The 10,771-nt window shown below is 48.9% G+C and overlaps 1 protein-coding gene across 5 annotated transcripts; it reads right to left on the bottom strand.

Moving 5' to 3' along the window:
* Positions 1-157: 157 nt before the first annotated feature.
* On the bottom strand, positions 158-4,025 carry LOC140265203 (protein MANBAL-like). 5 transcript variants are annotated; one of them, XM_072361092.1, is made up of 5 exons: positions 3,480-4,025; positions 1,667-1,756; positions 1,511-1,592; positions 937-1,128; positions 158-501 (listed from the first exon to the last, which is right to left on the bottom strand). In XM_072361092.1, exons 4-5 carry the CDS (start codon positions 1,084-1,086, stop codon positions 394-396), a joined length of 258 nt encoding a protein of 85 aa, XP_072217193.1. In that variant the 5' UTR covers positions 1,087-1,128; positions 1,511-1,592; positions 1,667-1,756; positions 3,480-4,025; the 3' UTR covers positions 158-393. The 5 variants fall into 5 exon arrangements, 4 of the variants coding, with proteins under 4 accessions (XP_072217193.1, XP_072217189.1, XP_072217192.1 ...); XM_072361088.1 differs by having other exon boundaries at positions 937-1,131; positions 3,480-4,013; XM_072361091.1 differs by lacking the exon at positions 3,480-4,025 and adding an exon at positions 3,125-3,144 and having other exon boundaries at positions 937-1,131.
* Between the last annotated feature and the right edge of the window lie 6,746 nt (positions 4,026-10,771).

Below are 10,771 nucleotides of genomic sequence, written 5' to 3'. Positions count from 1 at the left end.
ACTCCCAGCCAATTGAAACGTGGGACAAGCAGCTCCATTTCCAGGGAGGGACGTGAAGCCGACCGCTTCATGGCCCTGCGATTGCCAGCCCGAGCCAGGCACCTTTTGAGCAGCTACTGAAAGAGGCAGCACCACTATTCAAATGTTTGTTCCGCTTTTATTTGCAAGAAAGAGATGCTAAATGCAACCAAAATGCATTTCAATGGGAAATCAAATAGGCGGGATACTGGTAATGACTAAAGACACAGCTTCCTTAGTTCCTCTCCGCAGTCCACAAAAGGGAAAGCACGGCCATGCCTGAAAACAGGACCACGCAGTCTGTGTCCTTTGGTGCACCTCTGACGAAGCATTCCAAGCGATTCTGCTGTCCTTTGCGCCTCACTGCTCAAGCCCTTATCGTTTCTTTTTGCTTTCCTTCTTGGCTTTCTTGCTCAGCTCTGCAGCACTCGCCTTGGGTTTCTTCACCGTCTCCCAAGTCTTAGACTCAAAACCCTCCGAGTCCTACGAGAAGCAATTGGGACACAGTCAGGGAGCTCCCTAACAACTGGCTGACAGCTGGCTTTGGGAGCTCAAGTCACCTGACTGAGCAGCTTTGGGGACCAGCACTGGAAATCACCTTCCTGACCTCAGGGCACATTAGAAACTCCACCTCTGTCTAGTTCCCAAAAATCCCATGCAAACCAGAGCCTAAAGTCCTCTATAGCAAGGCGGTCCTTGGCTAGTGGACCCCCTGCCTGGCAGCTCATAGGGCGCAGCAGCAGCTGCAGGATAGGACAAGCTGGCACCTCAATGCTGCTGGAGTGCGGAAGGAAGGACAGAACCAAGTGCGGCACTCTCAGCAGTGCTGGGGCACTCTGCCGTAGGCAACAGCTACAGACGGTTCCCTCCCAGCCCACTGCCTGAGCATTGCTATCAGTCTCACACAGCGCTACTTACTGCCTTTGGGGACTTGGAAACTGGCAGGATGATGGCCAGAACACACAGGAGCTGGAAAAAGGCTCCAAACAAGAGTCCGCAGCGCAGCACGTTCTCCATTAGTGTGGGCTCAGGGATCTCAGGTGGCGAGAAATGCAGTTCAGCAGCCATAGTGCAGACAGCCTGCTGCTCCACTGCTCTCACGGAGGCTGCCTGCTGAGAGGGGGAAAAAGGCACCGTTAGTCTCAGGCACTGCGACGGGGTCACTTCCTGCTAGCAAACATTTCCAGGCTAACTTAGAGAGCTGCTCGGAAGAGATCCAGGGCCTACTGACCCGAGAACAAAGAGGGACATCAAACTTGCATTCCAGTTCCCTTTGCCCGCCTGCCTAGGAAAAGAGCCCTCAGCCTTCGGTACTGCTGCACTTGCAGGTGGGGGAAGAGAAGCAGAGAGGACGGGTGGACGTCAAATAAGGGAAGAGCTTACCAGGCAGGATTAAACCTATCCCTGAGCTCCATCACACACACGTAACCACTGCCCTATTACTATCACAGCAATGTTATTCTTACCATTAAAGTTACCCACGTTCACGTACCTGGTTGTGGACGTGTTCGCGGCCTTGCTGCTGCTGTGCTCTACAACGCCAGCCACGGAAATAAAGCGAGCAGAAAGCTGATCTGTTGAAGACAGAGGAGTGAGCCGTGCTTAACCAACACTGCTTCAGAGCACGCTTACAGTAAGGCACACCTACCTTACAATGGCAGCTCCAGACGCAGCTCCAGACTGCTCTCCTGAAGCCCAATTGCATTTCACAGCCACTCACGCGCTGCCCCTCGACAACCTGCAACACAAGAGTCACAAGCTGCAAATCCCATCCCTGGGAGATGTCAGCACATCTCCTCACTCGTGGAGCAGCGCTCACGTCTTCGGGTGAGAAAGCAGGCGTGTGCTTACCGAGTGAGCGCTGTTTGCTGCCAGCTGCTGGTAGGAACCCACCCAACTCTAAGTACGAACAGTAACCTAAGCCTAACTCTAAAACAGGAACAAAAACCTACACCTAACAATAAAACACCAACAGTAACCTAAGCCTAACTCTAAAACAGGAACAATCGTCTACTCCTAACACTAAAACATGAACAGTAACACTTACTCCTAATCAAAAACACGAACAATAACCTACTCCTAACTCAAAAACACAAACAATAACCTACTCCTAACACTACAACTAAACTTAACGTGAAAACCAACAATAGAAACAGGGCTAAGATGGGACACAGGAGGGTTAAGATGGGACCGGGGACCCGCAGAGGAGGAGCAGATGTTAAATGAAGCCTCCCGGCTAATGCCGGGGGCGGGGGCCGCGCAGATGGGAAGGAGCCCTGCGCCTGGACCAGCGATGCTGCAGCCCTGGTGGTACTGATGCGGGGCCTGGCACGGTGGTGTGGTGCCAGGCCAGCTGTGCCGCGGGCGGACCCACCTCCATGGGCTCGTCCAGAGGTGGATCCACCTCCATGGGCTCGTCCAGAGGTGGATCCACCTCCATGGGCTCCACGGAGGTGGTCACGGGGCTGGTCCAGGCGCGATGGGAACGGGCTCTCTTGCCTGTCTGCTGCCCGATGGTCATGGCGGGCCCCCTCTTCCTCTTGGATCCTGCGGTCCCCGGCTCCATCTTCCCACCTCCATCCTGCCCATCGTCCAGCCTCGCTCTCTTGGCTGCCCACATGGCTGTTGACGGCCAGAGCTCGGAGAGGCGAGTGCGTTGCGTGGGGCAGCGGTAACCAAGGCGACGGCTGTGACATGGCCAGGGTTCTAAAATGGCGGCCGCGCTGCTGGCACTGGCGTTCCACATGGCATGAGGAGGGGGCTGGAGGGCAGGGCACGGCAGCCAGAAGGCACTCGCTGTGCCCAGCGGGCAGCCCTGCTCTCCGGCCAGCAAGAGGGCACAGAGGAGCCGGCCCTGAGCAAAGGGCCCTCGGCCTCCTTCGGCCTCCTTCGGCCTCCCCCTTCCACCACAAGGGAATCTCTTCGGGCTGCCATACGCAGCACGCAGCACCACGCTGATGGGGCTCCTGAGCTCAGCGCCAACAACAGCAGGCTCCAAAGCGGACCTGACTACGCCTGCCTCCTGGGACACACAAGCTCTGCTCTCCATGTTGGCATCCAGCGCCTCTCCTTGGGCGGCCTCTTGGGGGATTCAACCACGACCCACCATTAATACCTCCAGCTTCCACATCCAACAGACTCACAACGGCAGCAACAAGGCGGGCAGGAACGGGCCGTGCTGCTGACTGCGGGCGCTTGTCAAGCCTCCCTCTCGCTGCCCCCATTCTGCTCGGGCAGCCGGTCCCAGCAACAAACACCATCACACACAACTGCAGCCCTGACTCGTCCCGCTCGCCGACAGCCAGAGGAAGGACATGGATTCCCCTTCCTTCAGCTCCGCACTCGCTGGCACCGCACGCATCGCCTCTGCGTGCCGCCAGCACCGCGAGCTGCTCCGCCGACATCCCTCCGTGCCCCGCACCGCGGCCCGGCCCCGCTGGCAGCACACAGCCCGCTCCTACCGGCCCCATTCAAACTGCCGCCACGCCGCGCTGCCCCGGAAGCGCTCTCGGCCGGCAGGAAGCACTTCCTGCCCCGGCCCTAGCAACCGCCTGCGCCGTCCCGTTGCTAAGGGCGGCCTGGGGCCGGCCCGGGCCTGTGGGGGGGTTCGCTCCCGGATTCCTGGCGGGTGGCGCCGGCGGCACGGAGCTTTCCTTCTCCTTTCCTGCTCTGGCCTTTTGGACTCCTCTTTTCCTTTCCTTTCTTTGCCTTCCTTCCCCTCCTCTCCTCCTTTCCCTTCACGTTCCGCCCACACTCAGTACGCAGATCTCCAACGGAGGTGCCTGCAGAAGCTCATCTGTGCAGGCAGTCAATGGCTCGTGCTGTGCTTCGCTGCTTTGTGCTCTTCAATGGCCGCTCTGCTGTGCCCTTTCCTAACCCCTTGTGCACTATCAGGATGGCCCGGCTGGCTTTGCTGCAGAGCCTCATCGGAGAGTCTGCAGACGTGGGGGAAAAGCTCAGCAGCTCAGCAGCTGCCGAGGGAAGGTTTCATGCCCTGGCCTGCACACAGCCCGGCCCTCCCTGCTCTGCGCTCCTGGCGTCCCCTGCGGCCCCTGTGCTGTGACCAACACGAGCGGGGCTCAGGCCCAACGCCCTCCCTGCTGCCGGCCCTCCCCCATGCCCATGTGCTGTACCCACACCGGCTGCCCCAGCCCCGCAGCCCTCCTGCAGGCAGCACAGCCCCAGGCACCGGGCTCGGCCCCAGCCCCGAGGTGCTGCTGCACGGGCTGAGCCCAGACCTAAGATGCAATGACCACTCCGAAGTATTGGGTTTCCCTCCTTCACACAATCACAGAATTATCAAGGTTAGAAAAGACCTAAAAGATCATCCAGTCCAACCATCACCAGTACTTCCCAGCTAAATCATATCCCTCAACGCAACGTCCAAACGTTTCCTGAACACCCCCATGGTCGGTGACTCCACCACCTCCCCGGGCAGTGCATTCCAGTGCCTGACTACCCTTTCCGAGAAGTAATACTTCCGAATGTCCAGCCTGAACCTCCCCTGGCGCAGCTTGAAGCCATTCCCTCTAGTTCTATCAGTGATTACACGAGAGAAGAGGCCGACCCCAAGCTCACTACAACCTGCCTTCAGGAAGTTATAGAGAGCTATAAGCTCTCCCCTGAGCCTCCACTTCTCCAGGCTGAACAATCCCAGTTCCCTCAGCCGCTCCTCATAAGGAGCAGCCTGTGCTCCAGACCCCTCACCAGCTTCGTAGCCCTCCTCTGAACACGTTCCAGGGCCTCAATGTCTCTCTTGCAGTGAGGGGCCCAAAACTGAACACAGCCCTCGGAGGTGCGGCCTCACCAGTGCCGAGTACAGGGGGACAACCACCTCCCTGTTCCTGCTGGTAACACTGTTTCTGATGCAAGCCAGGATGCCGTTGGCCTTCTTGGCCACCCGGGCACACTGTGGGCTCACGTTCAGCCGAGCATCAATCAGTTCCCCCAGGTCCGTTTCCTCCACACAGTCCTCCAGCCACTCCAACCCAAGCCTATAGAGCTGCCTGGGGCTGTTGTGGCCAAAGTGCAGGACCCGGCATTTGGTCTTGTTGAACCTCATCCCATTGCCTTCAGCCCGGCTCTCCAGCCTGTCCAGATCCCTCTGTAGGGCCTCGCTACCCCCAGGCAGATCCACACTCCCAGCCAATTGAAACGTGGGACAAACAGCTCCATTTCCAGGGAGGGACGTGAAGCCGACCGCTTCATGGCCCTGCGACTGCCAGCCCGAGCCAGGCACCTTTTGAGCAGCTACTGAAAGAGGCAGCACCACTATTCAAATGTTTGTTCCGCTTTTATTTGCAAGAAAGAGATGCTAAATGCAACCAAAATGCATTTCAATGGGAAATCAAATAGGCGGGATACTGGTAATGACTAAAGACACAGCTTCCTTAGTTCCTCTCCGCAGTCCACAAAAGGGAAAGCACGGCCATGCCTGAAAACAGGACCACGCAGTCTGTGTCCTTTGGTGCACCTCTGACGAAGCATTCCAAGCGATTCTGCTGTCCTTTGCGCCTCACTGCTCAAGCCCTTATCGTTTCTTTTTGCTTTCCTTCTTGGCTTTCTTGCTCAGCTCTGCAGCACTCGCCTTGGGTTTCTTCACCGTCTCCCAAGTCTTAGACTCAAAACCCTCCGAGTCCTACGAGAAGCAATTGGGACACAGTCAGGGAGCTCCCTAACAACTGGCTGACAGCTGGCTTTGGGAGCTCAAGTCACCTGACCGAGCAGCTTTGGGGACCAGCACTGGAAATCGCCTTCCTGACCTCAGGGCACATTAGAAACTCCCCCTCTGTCTAGTTCCCAAAAATCCCATGAAAACAGAGCCTGAAGTCCTCTATAGCAAGGCTGTCCGAGCTAATCGGGTGGACCCCCTGCCTGGCAGCTCATAGGGCGCAGCAGCAGCTGCAGGATAGGACAAGCTGGCACCTCAAGGCTGCTGGAGTGCGGAAGGAAGGACAGAACCAAGTGCGGCACTCTCAGCAGTGCCGGGGCACTCTGCCGTAGGCAACAGCTACAGACGGCTCCCTCCCAGCCCACTGCCTGAGCATTGCTATCAGTCTCACACAGCGCTACTTACTGCCTTTGGGGACTTGGAAACTGGCAGGATGATGGCCAGAACACACAGGAGCTGGAAAAAGGCTCCAAACAAGAGTCCGTAGCGCAGCACGTTCTCCATTAGTGTGGGCTCAGGGATCTCAGGTGGCGAGAAATGCAGTTCAGCAGCCATAGTGCAGACAGCCTGCTGCTCCACTGCTCTCACGGAGGCTGCCTGCTGAGAGGGGGAAAAAGGCAGCATTAGTCTCAGGCACTGCGACGGGGTCACTTCCTGCTAGCAAACATTTCCAGGCTAACTTAGAGAGCTGCTCGGAAGAGATCCAGGGCCTACTGACCTGAGAACAAAGAGGGACATCAAACTTGCATTCCAGTTGCCTTTGCCCGCCTGCCTAGGAAAAGAGCCCTCAGTCTTCGGTACTGCTGCACTTGCAGGTGGGGGAAGAGAAGCAGAGAGGACGGGTGGACGTCAAATAAGGGAAGAGCTTACCAGGCAAGATTAAACCTATCCCTGAGCTCCATCACACACACGTAACCACTGCCCTATTACTATCACAGCAATGTTATTCTTACCATTAAAGTTACCCATGTTCACGTACCTGGTTGTGGATGTGTTCGCGGCCTTGCTACTGCTGTGCTCTACAACGCCAGCCACGGAAATAAAGCGAGCAGAAAGCTGATCTGTTGAAGACAGAGGAGTGAGCCGTGCTTAACCAACACTGCTTCAGAGCACGCTTACAGTAAGGCTAATTCGCCTATTGTTTCATCCCTATAAGAGGTCATTCTATCTACAGAATGCTGCTTTTTAGTATGATATGACACACTGTTGCCAGAATACTTCTTTTCCTTTACAAATTAAGGACATTTCCACCCTAAATATCAGTCTCTGTCAAAATTTGGAAAATTTTCACAAGACTATCAATAGTGACCCCAGAGATCAGAAGTTCTTTCTTAAGTATCACTCTTTATCTTCGCAAAAGTAGGATTTTCTTTCCAAAATAATGCTTCTCAACCTTAAAAACATCATTTCCTCCCCAAAGTGCTGGTTTTTATCCCCAAAAGATGACATTTTCTCTACAAAATGAAGCTTTCTAGCTCAGTTATCAAGCATTGCTTCCAGAATACCTGCTTTCCTCTACAAAACAAGGAGATTTCCACCCGAAATATCAATTTCTGACAACATTTAGGCAATTTTTCACCAGAATAACAATACTTATCCCAGAAATAAGAAGTTCTCTCCTAAGTATCACTCCTTATCCTTGCAATAAATGGAATTTTCTTTCCAAAATAATGCTTTTCATCCCTAAAAATAGCATTTTCTCCCCAAAATTCTGGTTTTTAACCACAATAGAAGATAACTTTCTCTACAAAACGATGCTTTCTGGGAGAATATGACGCATTAATTCCACCATGCCTGTTTGCCTGTACAGAAGTAGGGCATTTCCACCCGAAATATCAATTTCTGTCTACATTTAGACCATTTTTCACCAGAATAACAATACTTATCCCAGAAATAAGAAGGTTATCACTCCTTATCCTTGCAATAAATGGAATTTTCTTTCCAAAATAATGCTTTTCATCCCACAAATCAGCATTTTATTCCCCAAAATGCTGGTCTTCATCCCTGAAAGAAGACGTTTTCTCTTCAAAATGATGCTTTCTAGCAGAATATGGCACTTTGTATCCAGAATACCTGTTTTCCTCTACAGAATAGAGACATCTCCACCCGAAATATCAATTTCCGTCAAAAGTTTGAAAATTTTCACACGAATATGGATACTTATCCCAGAAATCAGAAGTTCTCTCTTAAGTATCATTCTTTATCTTGGCAAAAATATTATCTTTCCAAAATAATGCTTTTTAATGCCTGCATATAGCTTTTTCTCCCCAAAATTCTGGCTTTCATCTCCAAAGGAAGACATTTTCTCTACAAAATGATGCTTTCTAGCATCATATGACCCATTGTTTTCAGAATTCCTGTTTTCCTCTACAAAACCAGGACATTCCCACCCGAAATTTCCATTTCTGTCAACATTTAGAATTGATTCACAGAAATATCAAAACCTCCCCACAAATTACAAGGTCTGTCTTAAATGTCACTCTTTATCTTGGCAAAAGTATGATTTTCTTTCCAAAATAATGCTTTTCACCCTAACAATAGCATTTTATTCCCAAAAATGCTGGTTTTCATCCCCAAAAGAAGACATTTTCTCTAGAAAATGATGCTTTCCATCGGAGTAGGCCACATTGTTTCCAGAATTCCTGCTTTCCTCTACAAAATATAGACATTTCCACCCAAAATATCCATTTCTGTCAACATTTAGAAAATTTTCACACTACTCTCGATACCTATGCCAGAAATAAGAAGTTCTCTCTGAAGTATCACTCCTTATCCTTGCAATCAATATAGCTTTCTTTCCAAAATGATGCCATTCCTCCCTAAATATAGCATTTATTCTCCAAATACTGATTTTCATCCCTATAAGAGGTCATTCTATCTACAGAATGCTGCTTTTTAGTATGATATGACACACTGTTGCCAGAATACTTCTTTTCCTTTACAAATTAAGGACATTTCCACCCTAAATATCAGTCTCTGTCAAAATTTGGAAAATTTTCACAAGACTATCAATAGTGACCCCAGAGATCAGAAGTTCTTTCTTAAGTATCACTCTTTATCTTCGCAAAAGTAGGATTTTCTTTCCAAAATAATGCTTCTCAACCTTAAAAACATCATTTCCTCCCCAAAGTGCTGGTTTTTATCCCCAAAAGATGACATTTTCTCTACAAAATGAAGCTTTCTAGCTCAGTTATCAAGCATTGCTTCCAGAATACCTGCTTTCCTCTACAAAACAAGGAGATTTCCACCCGAAATATCAATTTCTGACAACATTTAGGCAATTTTTCACCAGAATAACAATACTTATCCCAGAAATAAGAAGTTCTCTCCTAAGTATCACTCCTTATCCTTGCAATAAATGGAATTTTCTTTCCAAAATAATGCTTTTCATCCCTAAAAATAGCATTTTCTCCCCAAAATTCTGGTTTTTAACCACAATAGAAGATAACTTTCTCTACAAAATGATGCTTTCTGGGAGAATATGACGCATTAATTCCACCATGCCTGTTTGCCTGTACAGAAGTAGGGCATTTCCACCCGAAATATCAATTTCTGTCTACATTTAGACCATTTTTCACCAGAATAACAATACTTATCCCAGAAATAAGAAGGTTATCACTCCTTATCCTTGCAATAAATGGAATTTTCTTTCCAAAATAATGCTTTTCATCCCACAAATCAGCATTTTATTCCCCAAAATGCTGGTCTTCATCCCTGAAAGAAGACGTTTTCTCTTCAAAATGATGCTTTCTAGCAGAATATGGCACTTTGTATCCAGAATACCTGTTTTCCTCTACAGAATAGAGACATCTCCACCCGAAATATCAATTTCCGTCAAAAGTTTGAAAATTTTCACACGAATATGGATACTTATCCCAGAAATCAGAAGTTCTCTCTTAAGTATCATTCTTTATCTTGGCAAAAATATTATCTTTCCAAAATAATGCTTTTTAATGCCTGCATATAGCTTTTTCTCCCCAAAATTCTGGCTTTCATCTCCAAAGGAAGACATTTTCTCTACAAAATGATGCTTTCTAGCATCATATGACCCATTGTTTTCAGAATTCCTGTTTTCCTCTACAAAACCAGGACATTCCCACCCGAAATTTCCATTTCTGTCAACATTTAGAATTGATTCACAGAAATATCAAAACCTCCCCACAAATTACAAGGTCTGTCTTAAATGTCACTCTTTATCTTGGCAAAAGTATGATTTTCTTTCCAAAATAATGCTTTTCACCCTAACAATAGCATTTTATTCCCAAAAATGCTGGTTTTCATCCCCAAAAGAAGACATTTTCTCTAGAAAATGATGCTTTCCATCGGAGTAGGCCACATTGTTTCCAGAATTCCTGCTTTCCTCTACAAAATATAGACATTTCCACCCAAAATATCCATTTCTGTCAACATTTAGAAAATTTTCACACTACTCTCGATACCTATGCCAGAAATAAGAAGTTCTCTCTGAAGTATCACTCCTTATCCTTGCAATCAATATAGCTTTCTTTCCAAAATGATGCCATTCCTCCCTAAATATAGCATTTTTTCTCCAAATACTGATTTTCATCCCTATAAGAGGTCATTCTATCTACAGAATGCTGCTTTTTAGTATGATATGACACACTGTTGCCAGAATACTTCTTTTCCTTTACAAATTAAGGACATTTCCACCCTAAATATCAGTCTCTGTCAAAATTTGGAAAATTTTCACAAGACTATCAATAGTGACCCCAGAGATCAGAAGTTCTTTCTTAAGTATCACTCTTTATCTTCGCAAAAGTAGGATTTTCTTTCCAAAATAATGCTTCTCAACCTTAAAAACATCATTTCCTCCCCAAAGTGCTGGTTTTTATCCCCAAAAGATGACATTTTCTCTACAAAATGAAGCTTTCTAGCTCAGTTATCAAGCATTGCTTCCAGAATACCTGCTTTCCTCTACAAAACAAGGAGATTTCCACCCGAAATATCAATTTCTGACAACATTTAGGCAATATTTCACCAGAATAACAAAACTTATCCCAGAAGTAAGAAGTTCTCTCCTAAGTATCACTCCTTATCCTTGCAATAAAAGGAATTTTCTTT

This window comes from Excalfactoria chinensis, unplaced genomic scaffold (genome assembly GCF_039878825.1).
Source record: "Excalfactoria chinensis isolate bCotChi1 unplaced genomic scaffold, bCotChi1.hap2 Scaffold_71, whole genome shotgun sequence".
NCBI lineage: Eukaryota > Metazoa > Chordata > Aves > Galliformes > Phasianidae > Excalfactoria > Excalfactoria chinensis.
Note: the sequence above shows the minus strand (reverse complement) of the source record. Positions and strands in the feature narration are given on the sequence as shown.